This window comes from Schistocerca gregaria, chromosome 11, assembly GCF_023897955.1.
Source record: "Schistocerca gregaria isolate iqSchGreg1 chromosome 11, iqSchGreg1.2, whole genome shotgun sequence".
NCBI classification, from domain to species: Eukaryota; Metazoa; Arthropoda; class Insecta; order Orthoptera; family Acrididae; genus Schistocerca; species Schistocerca gregaria.
Window position 1 is genome coordinate 96638281 of NC_064930.1, and position 20121 is coordinate 96658401.

General features: G+C 41.7%; 1 protein-coding gene across 1 annotated transcript in view; it reads left to right on the forward strand.

Annotated features, from left to right (window-relative positions):
• LOC126294980 (something about silencing protein 10) overlaps nucleotides 1-20121 on the forward strand; it is a 177341-nt gene that overhangs the window by 48439 nt on the left and 108781 nt on the right. Inside the window, exon 3 of the mRNA XM_049987214.1 lies at nucleotides 8766-8949. Within this exon, the coding sequence (XP_049843171.1) occupies nucleotides 8766-8949 (184 nt within the window). The remainder of the gene's footprint in view (nucleotides 1-8765; nucleotides 8950-20121) is intronic.

Sequence of the window (20121 nt, forward strand, 5' to 3'; positions counted from 1 at the left end):
TCAATTTTGGAAATGATGTAAAAAAAACAGCATCAGTTAACACGATTTATTGTCACTCGTACGCACTCGATTATCAGATTGTTAAGATTACATTAGATTTAATTCAGTTTTCATTTCATAGATCCAAAATTGAGATGATTCTCGTGCCTGTGGAACAAGTCAGAAAGTATAACATTGAAAACATACAGTACTTGAATACAATACTCACTACCCTATTCGTTTGTCAAGAGTTTGGCAGGATATGTGAGTACACTACAGTAAACTGGAACTGCTAATATTTAAAGAATTAATACATTGTCATAATGAAACTAAGTTGTTGTTGTTGTTGTCTTCTGTCTTGAGACTGGTTTGATGCAGCTCCCCATGTTACTCTATCCTGTGCAAGCTTCTTAATCTTCCAGTACCTACTACAACCTACATCCTTCTGACTCTGCTTAGTGTATTCATCTCTTGGTCTCCCTCTGTTATTTTTACCCTCCACGCTGCCCTCCAATGCTAAATTTGTGATCCCCTGATGCCTCAGAACATGTCCTACCAACCGATCCCTTCTTCTAGTCAAGTTGTGCCACAAACGCCTCTTCTCCCCAATTCTATTCAATACCTCCTCATTAGTTATGTGATCTACCCATCTAATCTTCAGTATTCTTATATAGCACCACATTTCTAAAGCTTCTATTCTCTTCTCGTCTAAGCTATTTATCGTCCACATTTCACTTCCATACATGGCTGCAGTCCATACAAATACTTTCAGAAACGACTTCCTGACACTTAAATCTATACTCGATGTTAACAAATTTCTCTTCTTCAGAAACACTTTCCTTGCCATTGCCAGTCTACATTTTATATCCTCTCTACTTCGATGATCATCAGTTATTTTGCTCGTCAAGTAGCAAAACTCCTTTACCATTTTAAGTGTCTCATCTCCTAATCTAATTCCCTCAGCATCACCCGACTTAGTTCGACTAAATTCCATTGCCCTCATTTTGCTTTTGTTGATGTTCATCTTATATCATCCTTTTAGGACACTCCATTCCGTTCAGCTGCTCTTCCAGGTCCTTCATTGCCTCTGACAGAATTACAACCTCATCGCCGAACCTCAAGGTTTATATTTCTTTTCCATGGATTTTAATTCCTATTCCGAATTTTTCTATTGTTTCCTTTACTGCTTGCTCAATAAACAGATTGAATACATCAGAGATAGACTACAACCCTGTCTCACTCCCTTCCCAACCACTGCTTCCCTTTCATGTAGCTCGACTCTTATAACTGCCATCTGGTTTCTGTACAAATTGTAAATAGCCTTTCGCTCCTTGTATTTTACCCCTGCCACCTTCAGAATTTGAAAGAGAGTATTCCAATCAACATTGTCAAAAGCTTTCTCTAAGTCCACAAATGCTAGAAACGTAGGTTTGCCTTTCCTTAATCTTTCTACTAAGATAAGTCGTAGGGTCAGTATTGCCTCACGTGTTCCAACATTTCTATGGAATCCAAACTGATCTTCCCCGAGGTCAGCTTCTATCAGTTTTTCCATTCGTCTGTAAAGAATTCGCGTTAGTATTTTGCAGCTGTGACTTATGCACTTTCAAATAATTTGTCATATACTAAACACCTAATCTTGACTGTTGTAACAAGGTGCTGTCAAAACCAAAGTCTAACGGACATTTTTACGTAAGCTGGTCATAACAGTTCCTGCTAAGATCATTTATAAAGTGAAAGGAGTTCTCTATCAAAAAGGCTTTCAGACTCTGTTTAAACTGCGTTGTACCTGCAACCAAGTTTTTAATGGTTGCTGACAATTTATTGAAAATGTGTGTTCCTGAATATTGGATCCCTTTTTGGACCAAGGTAATTGATTTTAAGTCTTTATGTACATTGTTCTTATTCCTAGTATTGATACTAGGTATTGAGGTATTGGCTGTAATTAGAGATACGCAGGGTGATTATAATTAAAGTTACACTTTCCAAAAGCTTTAGAAACAACACCACTGGTCAGAATGATGTCAAATCGCAACAGAATGCTGTCAGAGAAGGGGGAAAACATATTGTATAAGAAAAAAATAGTATGAAAATTGATCAGTAGATGGTGCTGTATCTGCCAGAATACGTAAATGAAAACACCTGTCATGCGCACGGCCCATTGAAGTTGGTATATACACGCCGGGTACACGGCTTTTCCTCCTTTCGCGTCTGCGACGTTCATTATGACTGTCTCAATGCAGGATTGCGCTCTGCTTGTAAAGTTGTATTACGGATGTGAAGGGTTTGAAAAAAAGGCATTGGTCCGATGTCTGCCGTGTGTCTGGAAAAAATGATTGAGAAATTCAAAAGGATGGGTTCTTTGGGTGTGCAACCTGGTGGAGGGAGGAAACGAATTGATTCGACGTCAGTGGAAGCAGTGGCCACAGCAATGTAGGAGAAGACGAGTGGTGGTGTGCAAACGTGTAGTGCATGGAGAATTGTCCAAACATTGGACATACTCGTGAGCACAGTCCATAAAATCATACAAAACATCCTTCTTTGCTGTCAATCCGAAATCCCCTATGTGCACCATTTGCTTCTGTTGACTTGCAGAAAGAGAGACCTTTGCTTTAGACCTTATTGTTCGTATTTAAGTGGACAATGATTGGCCATGGAAAATTTTGTGGGCTGACGAAGCCCCTTTCCATATGACAGGAAATGTCAATACACTGAGTTGTTGAATACGGTCAGCAGAAAATCCACACACAAATCAACCAGTACCACTTCATCTCGAAATGGTCACTTTGTAGTGCAGGTCTACAGCATCGTTTATCGTAGGGCCATATTTTTTTGAAGAGGCAGTTGCGTCCATTCCAGTTACCTGTACCGTCACTGGTAAATGCTATCAGTGTCTTCTGCACAACCACGTCATTCCAGCTCTCCAACAGCACAGATGTGTGGATGGGATGATTTTTATACAAGATGGCATCCCTCCGCACACTGTAAATCCAGTTAAGCAGCTGCCGAAAAGTCATTTCGGAAATGCTAGAATTATCAGCGGCCATTTCCGTACTGCCTGGCCGTCTCTATTACCTGATCGTAATCCGTGTGACTCCCGGCTGTGGGGCTGTCTGAAAGATGTTGTGTTCTGTGTTCTGATTGCGAACTTAGCTGCATTGAAGGCACATATTGTGCAACACATTCTGAACGTGACATTTCGGTCAGTTGTGGAACATGCTGTTTCTCGATTTCATCTTGTTTCAGAAAACGATGGACAGCATATTGAACATGTTTTGCACCAGCCACACACAAATTAATAATCCAATTTGATTTTGATTGATGCTTTTTCTGTGGTTTTTGGACAGAGGAAAAGTAAAAACTAATGTGATTGATGCTTTTCTTATGTGATTTTTAGCCTCAGGACAATTAAAAACCAATGTGAGTGATGCTTATGACCTATCCGTGGTGGATGAGCTTATGAAACTAACTGCATCACACCTGTACACCCACGCACACTGAGTAGTACAGTTTGTTTAACGTCAAACGTACACCTTAGGCATTGTTGTATGATTCATTTGTCATTTGTAGTCAACCACTATTATGATGCTTACAGTGCCATCTATTGTTAAATTTTTTTCTGCCATACGTTTTCCCCCTTCTCCGATAATATAAGTATTCCGTTGCAATTTGACATCAATCTGACCAGTGGTGTTATTTCTACAGCAGTTTGAAAGTTTAACTTTAATTATAATCACCCTGTAATGCTTGCAGCAAGTTTCACTAAGGAATAAATATACTAAGAATCAGTGATTAGAAGACAAAAGTTCCTTGAACAGGTTTGTACATGATGTTCTTGAATTTATACCACAAATGTGTCTTATTACATGCTTTTGCATGCTGAAAACTTTTGCTCATTTTGATGAGTTGTCCTAGAGTGTAACATAATAGAATGAAAGCAAGCAAAGTATGCAAGTTTTTTTTTTTTTTTAATATATTTATATCTCCTATATCTGACATCAGTCTCACTGCAAACAGAGACTTGTTTAGGCACTTCAGCAATTCTGTGGTCTGCCCTTCCCAGCTGAATTTATTATTGAGTTGTAATCCCAGAAACTTAACACAGTCAACCTCTTCCTATCAAATAGTGATAACAGGTGAACACATGCACTTAATTATGAACTGACTGAACACTGGCACTCATTTATAACTTTCATTAGCGGGTGAGTTATTCATTGACAACACGTATACAGTAATTATGTGGTGTTGACTTAGTGAAGCACTCCAGATTTGAATAACTTCACAAAAGATGTTACTATTGACAAATAAGTGTTAACAAAAACTACTGAATCTAGATAGACGTTCAGCATATGCTAACTCCACTCCGACCTGACTGCTCAAAGTACTTTTCCAGTCACATATAGTTTCACGTAGGAATTATTACTGATCTTTATTACATTTCGGTTTATAATAAGAATCATACTGAAAGTAGTTGCAATAATAGTACAGACGAACAAGTAATAATTTGGTTTATCTGCATGATACAAGGGTTGGAACTTAAATAGTGGCAGCTATTTATTCACAATCGATACAAAAGAGTTACATGTTTGTACCTGTACTGTCCTTCAAAGTAGTCACCAGAATCGTGTACAACCCATTGCCAGTGATGTGGAATGCGTAGTATACGTTAGCAGAGCCTGTTCTGTTGATGGTGCGAATAGAGTGGTTTACTAACTGTTGAATCTCTGGAACAGTTCTGAAGCAAATGCCACGAAGTGGTTCCTTCATCTTCGAAATCAAATCAAAGTCACCAGGACTTAAGTCCGGGGAGTATGGTGGATAGTACAGTACTTTCCAGTCCCATCAACCGAACAGAGCAGCCACAGTTTGCACTGTTCGCCCCCCCCCCCCACCCACCCCTCCCCCCCACACGCATTGTCATGCAAAATGATGGGTGGGTTGCGCAGAAAGTGTTGCCGCTTCTTTCACAAAGCTGGTTCCAGGTGACACTTCAAAAACAAACAGCAATACTGTGCATTGACAGTCTGCCGTGGAGGAACGTAATGTGTTAGGATAACACCATCACAGTCGTACATGAGAATCTCCAGTACTTTAGACTGCTCATTCGCACTGTCAACAGAACAGGCTCTACTAACAGTATACTACACCTTCCACATCGCTGGCAACGGGTTCTACACAATGCCAGCGACTACTTTGAAGGTCAGTAACAGGTGCAAACATGTAACTCTTTTGTATCAATTGTGAATAAATAGTTGCCACTATTTAAGTTCCAACCCTTGTAAGTACCTGCATAATTAATAAAGTTAGCCCATCTGTTTAGTTAACACATTGTATATCTCTGCTGGGCTTTACTGATCGTTATGTAAATTTCTAGGTGTGGAATTTTGTCAAATGTATTGAAATTTTAATTAAACTGATATTCCAGTAGGCAAATGTGTTTTTCAATTAAAAAAAAAGGCAATTTAATTACTATATTGAATTATAATGTCTAAAAGGCAAAAGTATTTTGTGAAAGATATGAACTATGGTTATAAATATCTCTTGAAGTAATAGTTAGTTAGTTAGTTAGTTACTTTAATGTTCCACAGATGATTTTGCATGATAAATTGACATGATGTGGAATGAGTCATTTTACATTCATATTGCAAATTAATTTGTTCATCTGTTTGTACTCTAAAGATCACTATATTGTCTCTATTGGAGTTGTTCTAGTCACAAAAGGTCAATGTGTGAGCAAGTGTTCTCATTTGTTCAAAAAAAAATCTGTGCTCTGGCCCCACCGACTTATCCAAATACCTGTATTTAAGGCGACGCCAACACTCGACATGTCTATCGGCAACAGTCCGTATAGAATGGCCCCCACAACAGTTGCCACACTTGTAAGGAACATTATAAAATTCCCAGCACTGTCAGCCCAAGATTATCCTCGGCTGGTGGCAACGTATCTTTAATTTTTACTGAGTGGCTGGAAGACTGGTCTGATTCCCTGCCTGTTTAGCACTCTACCAATCTTACTAGTTGTTGCATTGCAGAATGGAAGCGGCAGTACGTATCAGTCCTCTCAGCTCGTTTGAAAGGTGTCGTGTCTCGACTTCCACTACAGGGTTCATCTAATATCATGGGCAGAATAGCCATCGATTCTGAACACTGTTGTGAGACGATTAATCTCTGAGCTGATGTGGTTCCTGTCTGAAGTAGTCCTGACTGTGCAAAAAACTGTTCACCATAGCTGTCTTGTGAGCTGGATGCTGAAACCTGCATTCTTTGAGATACAGATCAGTACGCATCAGTTTCTACATACAGAACGGCTGATTCGTCCATCTGAATCCCATTCAAAATTTGGAAATTTGTGTTGAGAACTATGGGAGCAAACTGCTGAGGTCATCGGTCCCTAGGCGTACACACTACTAAATCCAACCTAAACTAACTTACGCTAAGGACAACACACACACACACACACACACACACACACACACACACACACACACACACACACACACACACCTACACCTACACCTACACCTACACACCTACACACTATAACATTTCAACTCCTCAACACCAAATTAAAACGTTGCATTAGGAGGTGTCTGCTTCGTGCAAAAGGTCTTGAGTTCATATTGACGACAACAAGTAATTCTTCATTACAGACGTTTATTTACAAACAGAACTGACAGACTTCACAGACTCAACAACTGACTCTCCGAGCTAACCGCACTGCATATCCGAACTGGCCACTGACAACTCCTAGGTGTATTAATATCTTTCCAAACAATGAGAGTCTTTGACAATGTTTTGTTTACAATACGATAGCAATTCACGACTTAAAACTAAATTAGACATTACAGAATTTTAGTACAGATTAAAGTAAGTAAAAGGATCAGTACATATAAATTCTGACAAGCATAATTTCCAAATAGATTTTATAACATTTTTCTACCAGCTTCTGGATAACCTTCACCAGATTTGTACCGATGTTTCCAGAAATATCTTGACATTTGATTCTGGATATTTCTTGAGTGATTTAGAACAACTATTTATATGTAAAATGATTTAAATCGTGTTTCAAAACGTAAATAAATCTTTTCAGCAATATTTCTTGATACAAATCGTCTTTCGAAATTAGGTTATGAAACAGTTTTTACAAGTTTTCGTATTTTTGCGATCATAATATAGAATTTCTCCATAGAAAGTTCCAGAAGTGTGCATTAAACGTTCATTTACAGACTTTCTCTTTAGCTGGTGAGTTTTTAAAAGTATCTTGTCCATATTATACGAAATAATTTAGCTCAAAACTGATAATTTATACAATTAATCAGAGCTACAGCAAACAGTGAGTCTTTCTTTTACAAAATGAAATATAATTACAAAATTGAATGAAAATAGGTTACTAATACTAATATATATTTACATTAATTCTATTTTTGTTCTTTCTGTGCAAAATGTCCTAATATTGACACAGTACAATATTTAAACATCACCAAAGTTTCCCTTTACATTTTGCATATCTGTATCGACATCCCCTAAAAGTTTACAGTATCGAATACTTCAATATGTCCCAATATGTCCTGTAATGTTACAACACCTACACACCTACCTCTGACAGGGGGAGCCGCGCGAACCGTGGCGAGGCAGCGTAGACGGCACGGCTACCCCGCGCGGCAATCCCATTCGACAGACACATCTAAGGAAGGTGACTACGTGCATTAGTGCCGTGCAGCCAGATTAAAACTGTATTGTCAGAATATCTGAAGAAGCAGGAAGGCCGGAAGGGAGCAATGTACAGTGCTCGTTCTTCAAAATCTTTCATCCTTCATTTATGACATTCCTTGCAAGTGTAGTGAAAGTTATGTAGGTCAGTCTCTGTGGACTAGTGCCGATTGCTGTGTCAAAAATCGGCCTCACCTGGAATACGGATATTTGGATGAGTCAGTGGTGGAAGAGTGCAGCCTGTTAAATAAGCACAAAATTTTGTTTGACTGAACAAGGACAGTTGCTCGCGCATTGACGTTTTGGGACTCTGCAATCAGGGAAGCAGTTGAAATTAGACTTTCTTAAAAGAACTTTAGTAGAGACTGGCTACGCAGTTAGCAAATGCACGGAGGTGTGCACTCGATAAGGAAAAGCACGGGGGAAGACTTCTCCCAGTTTACCACCTGATGCGAGGGACTGGACTGTGGAGCAATGCTGGTGGTGGTAAGTTCCTATGGGACCAAACTGCTGATGTCATCGGTCCCTAGGCCTACACACTACTTAATCTAACTTAAACTAATTTACTCTAAGGACAACACACACACACACCTGTGCCCCAGGGAGGACTCGATCCTCCGATGGGGGGAGGGGGGGGGGGGTGAGGAGCCGCACGAACCGTGGCGAGGGGCCTCAAACTGCACGGCTACCTCGCACGGCCGCAATGCTGGATAGAGAGTTCAAACAAAATCTGTGGATGTAGACAGCACCACCTCCGTACCCGCCATGTCCACATTTGCACCGTGACGTAATATAGCGAATCCTGTGGGGTATAAAAGAGAAAGCATCACCAGCTCACGACAGTCAGTTTTAGCCCCCCAACGATGAGGATGGAGGTAGTCATTGAGAGCTTAGGATTTTATCTGAATTTGACACAGCGAGTGAACCGAGAATATTTTACACTAGGACTCCGTCGCGAAAAACTTTGTAGCCAGATAATTTAGTTGATGGTAGGACCTCCCTCACTATGTAGTAGAGCAGTATTTATACCTGTCATCTCCCTCGGGCAGCAGTGCTGAAGCTGTCTTGTTTATTTGCAGGAAGAAGTGCTCGGAGTAGCTTCTGACGATGACGAGGATGACGACGATGATGACGACGACGAGGGTGACGACATGGCGAGTGACCTGGACGGCGAGCGGGACGACGACTTGCCGGACGCGAAGGCCTGGGGTCGCAAAAGGAAGAATTTCTACAATGCGGACTATGTGGACGATGACTACGGAGGTGAGTTCTCTTCTGGGCAGGCTTGCATTTGTCAAGCTCACCCGCAGGTACTGTATTGAGAGGCACACCAGGTTTGGAATTGTTTTCAACACATTAAATTTGAGTTTGAAGGATGAAAACTGCCAGTTATTTTGTTTTCCTTCTGTGTGTTACACTTTCTTTTTTTTAAAAAACACCTGCTGAAAAAGGAAATTGTAACATTTGAAGGACCAGTCTTACATTTCAGGAGCGTTTTCTTAAAAATATCTTACTCCAATACTAATTATGTAAATGGAATAATTTAACATTTACACAGCCTTTTTAATGTGTGTTTGACTTGTTTACAGTGTTCATTGTTTATTTCAGAATAGAGGGACAAAGTTTCCAAGATTCTTTTTTCTTTGCTTTTCTTTTCAAAGATGGATAAATGTAAAGACAGAAGTTAAAAGTTTTGTTAACGTGCCCATTCAAATTGATTTTTTCCATTTCTTTTTTAACTTTAATTTCAAAGAATGCTTCTTTATTGTTTATTGTGTGTAGAAATACAATAATGTAGTGCTATATAACACTTTAGTATCAAACTTTTCCATAATCGTTTCGTAATCATAAATGCAAAATAGCAACAGATGACATTCAGATACAGCTCAGAATACTGGCTACAATAATGCAAAACTGTAATTCTATTGATCACTCATCTGCTCCTTCTAGTATGTTAAAATACTTCATTACTTATTGTGGAAAAACCAGGATGCAATGTAACAATACGAAAGAGTGACGTTAGTGCTTATAGCGACTCAGCATCTCCACTGTATGGCGAGTAGCAAGTTTCCTTCGTTGGTATCCTTACATGTAAAGTTTTAAGACATACTTTTTCTTTTCCGTGCTGGCCATGTTGTTGTTCTCCAACATCTGTGCTTTCATCACTTCTTGACTGCAGTTTCTGGATCTCTTCAGGTCGCCCTGCTCAGGACATGCGTTATAAGTGTTCAATATTGACTACAGTAACTTCTTCTTAACCTTTTCATAAGCTGAGTAGTTACTTTGAAAGGCATCTCAGATCGCAGGGCTTTTAGTGCACTGAGCTTGAGATCCTTTGCAGCTCAATCTTTATTTAGTATTTTGACAATGCCATATTGATCCAGTACTTTATATTATGCAGTCAGTGAAAAAATAACTTCCTTTTTGTCCACTAGCCTTTATACACTCTACTGCTTTGTCAGTATTATACCTGTTACACAGATAAGGAAATAATGTACCAGCTTATTAAATTTTCTGCTTTCTTCCGTGAAGACCATTACTGTGCACGTAATTACTGTATTTTGATTTTTACTGGTACAAGAGTCGGAAAATAATGAATTTCATTTGGACTGTTTTCTGGCTGGATGCCTCTAGGTTTCTGAGAAAATACGGTAGGACAGTGTATACTAGGTTACATTCTATTGGTCTTTCTGTTTCAAGCCAAGTCTAAGAAGTGGTCCTCTCCTTTGTGTGTGCACAGGAATGAATCAATACATAAACTGTAAGCTAAATCAGTCTTGAATAGAATACTTCACGTAAGAAGAGGTGTTGGCTAATTCTGTTGTATATCAGAATATATATTATTAAAAACAAAGATTCCAAGACTTACCAAGCGGGAAAGCGCCAGTAGCTAGGCACAATAAATAAAACACACAAACACACACACAGAATTTCTAGCTTTCGCAACCGACGGTTGCTTCTTCAGGAAAGAGGGAAGGAGAGGGAAAGACGAAAGGATGTGGGTTTTAAGGGAGAGGGTAAGGAGTCATTCCAATCCCGGGAACGGAAAGACTTCCCTTAGGGGGGAAAAAGAACAGTTGTACACTCGCGCACACACACACACACACACACACACACACACACACACACACACACACATCCATTCGCACATACACAGACACAAGCAGACATTTGTAAAGGCAAAGAGTTCGGACAGAGATGTCAGTTGAGGCGGAAGTACAGAGGCAAAGAAGTTGTTGAAAGACAGGTGAGGTATGAGCGGCTGCAACTTGAAATTAGCGGAGGTTGAGGCCTGGCGGATATCGAGAAGAGAGGATATACTCAAGTGCGAGTTCCCATCTCCGGAGTTCGGATAGGTTGGTGTTGGTGGGAAGTATCCAGATAACCGGGACGGTGTAACACTGTGCCAAGATGTGCTGGGCGTGCACCAAGGCATGTTTAGCCACAGGGTGATCCTCATTACCAACAAACACTGTCTGCCTGTGTCCATTCGTGCGAATGGACAGTTTGTTGCTGGTCATTCCCACATAGAAAGCGTCACAGTGTAGGCAGGTCAGTTGGTAAATCACGTGGGTGCTTTCACACGTGACTCTGCCTTTGATCGTGTACACCTTCCGGGTTACAGGACTGGAGTAGGTGGTGGTGGGAGGATGCATAGGACAGGTTTTACACCGGGGTGGTTACAAGGGTAGGAGCCAGAGGGTAAGGAAGGTGGTTTGGGGATTTCATAGGGATGAACCGAGAGGTTGCGAAGGTTAGGTGGACGGCAGAAGGACACTCTTGGTGGAATGGGGAGGATTTCGTGAAGGATGGATCTCATTTCGGGGCAGGATTTTAGGAAGTCGTATCCCAGCCGGAGAGCCACATTCAGAGTCTGATCCAGTCCCGGGAAGTATCCTGTCACAAGTGGGGCACTTTTAGGGTGTGAGAGGTTCTGGGTTTTTAGGGGATGAGGAAGTGGCTCTGGTTATTTGCTTCTGTACCAGGTTGGGAGGGTAGTTGCGGGATGCGAAAGCTGTTTTCAGGTTGTTGGTGTAATGGTCCAGGGATTCAGGACTGGAGCAGATTCGTTTGCCACGAAGGCCTAGGCTGTAGGGAAGGGACCGTTTTATGTGGAATGGGTGGCAGCTGTCATAATGGAGGTACTGTTGCTTGTTGGTGGGTTTGATGTGGACGGATGTGTGAAGCTGGCCATTGGACAGATGGAGGTCAACGTCAAGGCGGCAATATATTAACCACATTTGCATTGTGCTCCTTCATTATCTGTAGAAAATCTTTGCACAAACTTTGTGCAACCTGTAGTTTATTATTAATTGATTCTCGTTCACTGTATCTGTTCCTTTCGAGTGTCCGTCTTTCGACAGGCCTGATGTTGCTTGGTACTGTTGAGCCATCCTTTTTCTTTATGCTTTATTGAAAACATAATCATCCTTTTTGCTTCTTTCTTGATGTTCCTTTCCCCTGACAAAGCTGGCTTGAAGTCAGCAATAATCAGAAGTTAATGGTGCTATGTAAACCACTAATTTATTTCTATTCTTGGTTCTGGTGGCAAATGTCTGCGTATAGTTTTTAGTTTTTTTTTTCTTTTTTCAATCTTTGCAGCAAACTCTATCACATTATCATTGACAATGATGTACTTCATTTTTATTCTCCCTTCAGATCTCGCAAAGAACAGCTTGCCTTTATTCATTTTTGCTGTAACTGGCCGAGAACAAATATTGAGTTTTGCAAAAACCTGTTGTTTTCAACACCGTATAACAATAGCAAATATCAGCTGTATTTACATCTACACTCTGCAAACGTCCGTGAAGTGCATGGCAGAGGGTAGATTCCAGTGTACCAGTTATTAGGGTTTCTTCCTGTTCCATTTACATGTGGAACACGGGAAGAATGATTGTTTGAATGCCTCTATGAGTGCAGTAATTACTCTGATCTTATCCTCATGATCCCTGTGTGAGCAATACCTAGGGGGTTGTAGTATGTCCCTAGAGTAATCATTTAAAGCCGGTTCTTGAAACATTGTTAAGAGACTTTCTCAGGATAGTTCATGTCTGTCTTCAAAGACTCTCTCAGTTCAGTTCCTTCAGTACCTCTGTTACACTACCTTGGATCAGACCAACCTGTGAGTATTCGTCCTGCCCTTGTCTGTATATGATCAATACCTGCTAGTTGTCTACTCACCCTCACATTCTGCTGTCACCAGGCAGGCACTTTGCAACCTGTTGCTCAACTTCCTCATCCCTTCTGCTGTTCGGTGACTTCAGTGCCACCGTTCCCTTTGGGGCTCTCCACACCCCTGTCCGAGAGGCTCTCTTCGAGTAAACGTCTTCAGCCAGCTCGATCTAATCTGTTTGAGCACGGGTACACCTACATTTCTACCAAATTCGACACACTCCTTTTCCCACTCGGGCCTCTCGATCCGTCCCGCTCGGCTTACTCGCCGTTTCAAGTGGTCTGTTCTCTCCGACACACACTCGAGTGAGCATTTGCCCCGTGTCATTTATTTTGTAATGCCCATCCCATCTGTGCATCCAACCCAGTGGCAGCTTTCTGAAGCTGACTGGCAACTCTACTCCTCACTGGCCACTTTTGACAAACACCATTCCCCCTACACTGAGACCAGGTAGAATACCTTACAGGCGCTATCCTTCCTGCTGCGGAATGTTCCCTATCTCGTACCTCTTCATCGCCGTGATGTGCCCCCGTTTCGTGTGGACTGAGGCACGCCGTGATGCAATCCGCACACAATGACGAAAAGTTTTAAAGTTCTGTGACATGTCAAATGTTTTTACAAAGATTTTAGGGAGAGGATTTTAATTTGCCTACTGTGTGACAAGCTAGCCCATATTTTATGGAAGTGGGCAGCCAATAACAATTTCCTGTGACATTCTTGTTGCTATGTTTCCCCTTTCCTTAGGTTTTACTTTCTTATGCAACATTTTCCTTCTTTTCCTGCTTTCTTTGAGTGTGTGTTTTAGTTTTCTTAGGTCTGTCCACGTTCATTCCTTTTAATGCGTGTCAGGGCGCTGATGACCTCTATGTTGAGCGCCCATAAGTACCAACACACCACCACCACCACCACCACAGTAACGAGCTCTTCACATTTTTAAACACCGTCACACAATGGTGAACTGTATTAATTATAAACAGCTACTGTGCAGGGCTGCAGTATTTTTGAAGATAGCAAAAATGCTAATTGGCTTTCTTTTCAACACTCTTTTAACAGTTTCACTCCATCTTCTGTGGTTCGGCAAAATCTCCGTCGGGTTTCAGGAACCCCAGTTCCCGGTCTGACCGTAGCGAACACCATTATTGTAGACTCCCTCGATATCTCCAACACACCGGGCTGATATTCTGCAGACATTTCGATGTTCACCCACTGTCATCCTGCCTTCCTCCAAAACAGGTGGCGGAGGCAAGAACGATATTTTTCTCCTCCCAAAGTCGTGACTGTTACAGTACTGCTTCTGCTATGAAGGAGTTTAAACGTGCACTCTCTTCGTCCTGGTCATCTGTCTCGGGACCAGACGGTGTTCACATTCTGATATTGCAACACCTACTTCCTCAGAGCCTACACTTTCTCCTCTATACGTATAACTGCATTTTGACAGATGACACATTTCCCAGTCGCTGGTCTGAGGCCATTGTCATTCCTGTAACTACGACTGGTAAGGACAAACACCTTCCTTCCATATACCACCCAGTGTCCCTCACCAGTAACGTCTGCAAGGTGACGGAAGGTATGATTAATGATCGGCTAGTGTTGTGGCCGGAGTCTCGGAATCTCCTCAGTAATGTCCAGTAGGGATTCCTTCGGCACTGCTCTGCAGTTGATCATCTCGTCACCTTGTCCACTCGTATTATGAACATTTCTTTGTGTAAGTGCCAAACTGTGGACATGTTTTTTGATTTGAAGAAGACATATGGCACCTGCTGGAGGAGAGGTGTCCACCGTATTGTGTATGAATCGGGCTTCTGGGGTCGCCTTGTAAGGTGCCTCTTACGTGAGGAAGACATTTTTACCAGTTATAATAAATTATTGTCTCTTATTGGTGTATTCACAATAGTTAGGAAGTGCTGTAGTCCGTAGTCGGCCATTGTTCGAAGAGCATTTCCCACACTGGCTGGCTAGGTGACGAAGCGACCGTATGTCGCGCGTAGTGGGGTGAGGCTCGGCACTTGACTGTAGCAACGAGCGTCAGCCTGGGAAATATACGTGACGGGAAGTACCGCCATCTTGGCACCAAAGTCACCGATTTTGTTTATTTATATTTTATGATTAAAGTCATTTATGATGACACCAATACTAGGAGGAGCCTCTGGATGTTTAAAGCTATTTATCATAATTTTGCCTCGTTAAAATTCACACCCGTTCATTAACAAATGCATATCTTAGTAAGTACAAACTGGATCGGAAATCCACAAATTTTGACGAAACTAGTAAGAGATACGGACTGCGCGCCAAAGTTGGCAGTCGGCGTTAAGAGCTCTTCCTGTCTCGTTCGACGGTAGCCGTGGTCTCGGTTACGAGTAGTTTGTGACACGAGTGTTTCATTATTGATCTAATAGGAATAAAAGTGATATTACGGCATTCTGAATGTTAATTTCAAGTAAATAGATACCCTGAAGTTGATCGACAGCAATTTCAGATAATTAGCTTCCATCGACAGAGATATCCAATGCGCCAATGAAGAATCTGCACGGGACGACATTTATGAGAGCTGCACCACGCACATGCAGGAGGAAATCTGACGACGCGACCCACCGAGGCAGATCGAGGAAGGTCCGACTTACACTCGCAAATTCCGGATGCAAATGCTGACCAGTCGTACTGTACGTCACATATACCACCCTCTACGGTCTCACGACTAAGCTGAGTAACAACAGTATCAGTTTAAAAGTGAGGGGATCTTGCAGCCTGCTCCTTTTTATCTTAGAAATTGTAAAGGTACATACGTGCTCAGCTCTGTCAGACACATTTTTGCAAGAGAAGGTGGCGTGTCAGGGTTCCGTGCTCAGTGTCGTCTTATTTGCCACAGCCCTTGACCCTATTACGGATTGTCTCCTACGGAGTATCTCAGGCTCTCTTTTCGTCGATGACTTTGCTATCTGTTTCAGCTCTCAGTGAGCGTTTCTACTCGAGCAATGCCTTCAGTGATGCCTCGATTGTCTCTACTCGTGGAGCATCGACAGCGTCTTATACTTTTCTGCTGACGAGAGTCTTAAAGGACTTCTGGTAGTGCTGGGAGTTTCTTCCCCTGGCCCTTCATCTTGGCTCATTCCTCCTTCCTTTCATTGACACACTGAAATTCTTGGGACTCATGTTTGAGAAACTCTGTTGATCTCCCCACATCTCTTATCTGTCAGCCCGTTGTACTCGCTTCCTCAATGTTCTACTTTTTTTTTTTTTTTTTTTTTAATGCGGTGCAGCTCCCAACATGAGCAACATAGAAGTAAATATCCTCGGAGTAGTGAAGCAACTTAAATCAATAAAAGCAAGTTTTCTGGTCCAAACTGTATACCAATTAGGTTCCTTTTGGAGTATGCTGATGCATTAGCTCCATACATAACATTCATATACAACCGTTCGCTCAACGAAAGATCCATACGCAAACACTGGAAAGTTGCACAGGTCACACCAATATTCAAAAAAGGCAGTCGGAGTAATCCACTAAATTACAGGCCCATATCGTTAACGTCGATATGCAGCAGTATTTTGGGACATATATTGTGTTCGAACTTTATGAATTACCTCAAAGAAAATGGTCTATTGACACACAGTCAACATGGGTTTAGAAAACATTGTTCCTGTGAAACACAACTAGCTCTTTATTCACATGAAGTGTTTAGTGCTATTGACAAGGGATTTAAGATCGATTCCGTATTTCTGGATTTCCAGAAGGCTTTTGACACTGCACCACACAGGTGGCTCATAGTAAAATTGCGTGCTTATGGAATATTGTCTCAGTTACGTGACTGGATTTGTGATTTCGTTTCAGAGAGGTCACAGTTCTTAATAATTGACGGAAAGTCATCGAGTAAAACAGAAGTGATTTCTGGTGTTCCCCAAGGTAGTGTCATAGACCCTTTGCTATTCCTTATCTATATAAACGATTTGGGAGACAATGTGAACAGCCATCTTAGGTTGTTTGCAGATGACGCTGTCGTTTATCGACTAATAAAGTCACCAGAAGAGCAAAAGAAACTGCAAAACGATTTAGAAGAAACATCGGAATACTGCGAAAAGTGGCAATTGACCCTAAATAATGAAAAGTGTGAGGTCATCCACATCCACGCTTGTCCGTCCTCTTTTAGAATACTGCTGCACGGTGTGGGATCCTTACCAGATAAGACTGACGGAGTACATCGAAAAAGTTCATATTTAGGCAGCACATTTTGTATTATCGCAAAATATGGGGGAGAGTGTCACAGAAATGATAAAGGATTTGGACTGGACACCATTAAAAGAAAGGCGTTTTTCATTGGAATCTTCTCATGAAATTCCAATCACCAACTTTCTCCTCGGAATGTGAAAATATTTTGTTGGCACCGACCTACATAGGGAGGAATGATCACTAAGATAAAATAAGGGAAATCAGAGCTCGTACAGAAAGGTACAGGTGTTCATTCTTTCCGTGCATTATTCGAGATTGGGGTAGTAGAGAATTGTGAAGGTAGTTCGATGAACCCTCTGCCACGCACTTAAATGTGATTTGCAGAGAATCCCTGTAGATGTAGATATAGATGTAAACCTCATGGGGAGCGGATCGTACAATCCTCCTCCGTTTATACTGGTCCCTTGTCCGTTCAAAATTGAATTGTGGATGTATCGTATATTTATCCGCACATAATCTTAAAACTGTTCACCATTGGTGCCTTCTGTACTACTCCCGTTGAGAGTATTTGTGCTGAAGCTGCTTACCATTGTTCTGCTGACAGGATGTCCTCCTCAGTCATCACACAGGCAGACTGGCCACATTCCTCGTGAGCACGAGCTCTTCACTGCTCTAGCTTTGTGCCGAGGTACCCATTAATTTTGGACTGCATTCACTTCCTACTGTAATGGATCTGGGAGATGTGTTATTTTCTACCGGATTTGTCGATATCAAATCTAATGAGGGAGGTTGTAAATGTTTTCTTATATTTTTGTCAGAATATTTTTTGTGAATTGTAATTTGCCTTATTTTATGCTAATTTGCTTATATGTTCGAGAGTGACAGCATATCAATTAATATTAGTAGATATGACGAATAATATCAAAGAGACTGGTTACAAGTGGAAGATCGTGTGAAATGTCTTTGACGCCGGAGTCGTCTCTGACCGTAGTCAGTCAGCAGTGAGCACTCGGTGTGTGACGGTGGAACAATGTACAGGTCCCCATTATAATAATTTGCAAGTGACCAGCAAAAATGAGTTATTCTACTACTTTTTTCTATAAACATCAAGAAGGAAGCACATTCGGAAAAAAGGTATTTGAAGCACCAAAAATGAGGCAAACGCATTGAACCGAGACATTTTTGTAGCCGACGAAATGGCATTATGTAATCATACTTTCAGTAGACTACTGACGCCAACACAAAAAAGTCAAATATCATCTTATAAACATCCACGGAAAAGTGAGTACTGTCACGAAATATGCTAAATTCAAGTATATAAAAATAGTGAGCATATTTCACTACGGACATTACTCTGACCTGGTGCATCGCGGCGAGTTTCTCACACTTTGCACGTGGCTCGCAGACAGTGTCTCCGTCTACACCGACAGTTCTGAGACCGACCGTTGTGCCGGCTATGCCTTCATACTCAGTGACGATCCTTTTCGATATCGATTTCTCGACCGAAGCTCGATTTTTTACCACGGAGCTCTACCCCCTTTATCGGGCCACATCCGGTGACACGGGCTTCCGAACTGTGCCATCTGGCCAGATTCTCTCAGTCCTTTCCAGAGCCTTCACATGCTGTACTCAGCCCACCTTTAGTATAACGGATCCGAGACTGCCTCCAGTCGCTTACTGTGGAGAGAACTAATGTAGCATTCCCATGGGTTCCTGCTCTCATCAGCGTGCCAGGGAACGAGGCAGTTGATGCTTCTGCAAAGACTGCAGCTCTCCTGCCTCAGCCTGCCAGTCATTCTGTTCCCTCAGATGTTCTTCACATGCTGCTGTCTGTTGGCACATAGTATCACTTCAGAGTGCACGATGGTCTTCTCTTCAGGGGACAAGCTCTGGGGCGTTAAACATCTCACAATTACGCGATCGACTTCCTCTCAGCCCGCATGTCTTTCGGAGGTCATATAAGCCAGCGGCATATAGGACACTGTTGTATTTGTCACAGCCATTTATTAATCGGCAACCCTGCCCCACTCTGTGCCTCCTGCTCTTAACCCTTGACAGTGCACCAGTTTCTGATCCGGTGCCCATTTTCTAACTGTTTATGTTTACTTCTACAGTTGCCGTCTGCTGTGTCAGTTAGTGGATGACACTCATTCTGTCAATCATGTCTTACTTTTTATTCACCACAGCGACACAGTGAAACAAATTTGATCCCCTCTGTGGGGACCTCTGCCACCTTGACGATGTTTCGAGAAATTTTTCCTGTGATCGTCCTTGTCCTTAGCTGCTGCTCTTTTAAAGTTGCTCGGCTGTGTTTTTTGCCTGTTTCACCTCAGGTTTTTACTCAGCACTTATTTTTTCTTATGTTATGATTCAGGCAGTTATGGCTTTAGCAATTGTGGTCCCTGAAGTACCGACTGACCAAAACTCCTGTTAGTCCTGTGTGGTATGGGTCCCACACACTTCAGCAGTATTCTAGAACTGGTTGCACAAGTGATTGTGAGCAATCTCCTATGTAGACTGATCATACCTCCCCAGTATTCTACAAATAATTGAAGCCTACCACATGCTTTACCCACAGCTGAACCTATGTGGTCATTCCATTTCATATCCCTACAAAGTGTTAGACCCAGGTATTTGTATGAAATGGCCATTTACAACAGTGAGTCAGTGATACTATAGTCACACGATACTATGTTTTTTTTTTTTCATTTTGTGAAATGCTCAGTTTTACATTTGTGAACATTTAAAGCAAGTTGCCAGTCTTTTCACCACTTTGAAATCTTACTGAGGTCTGACTAAATATTTATGCAGCTTCTTTCCAACAGTACTTCATAATAAGTAACTGCATTGTCTGAAGAAATTCTGAGATTATAGTGAATATTGTCTGCAAGTTCATTAATATACAACATGAACAGCTGTGGTCCGAACACACTTCCCTGGGGCACACCCAAAGTTGATTCTACAGATGACGACGACTCTGCTGCATTCTCCCATCCAAAATATCCTCAATCCAGTCGCAAATTTCGCTTGATACCCCATATGATGATACTTTTGACCATAAGCATAGGTATGGCACTGAGTCAAATGCTTTTCAGAAATC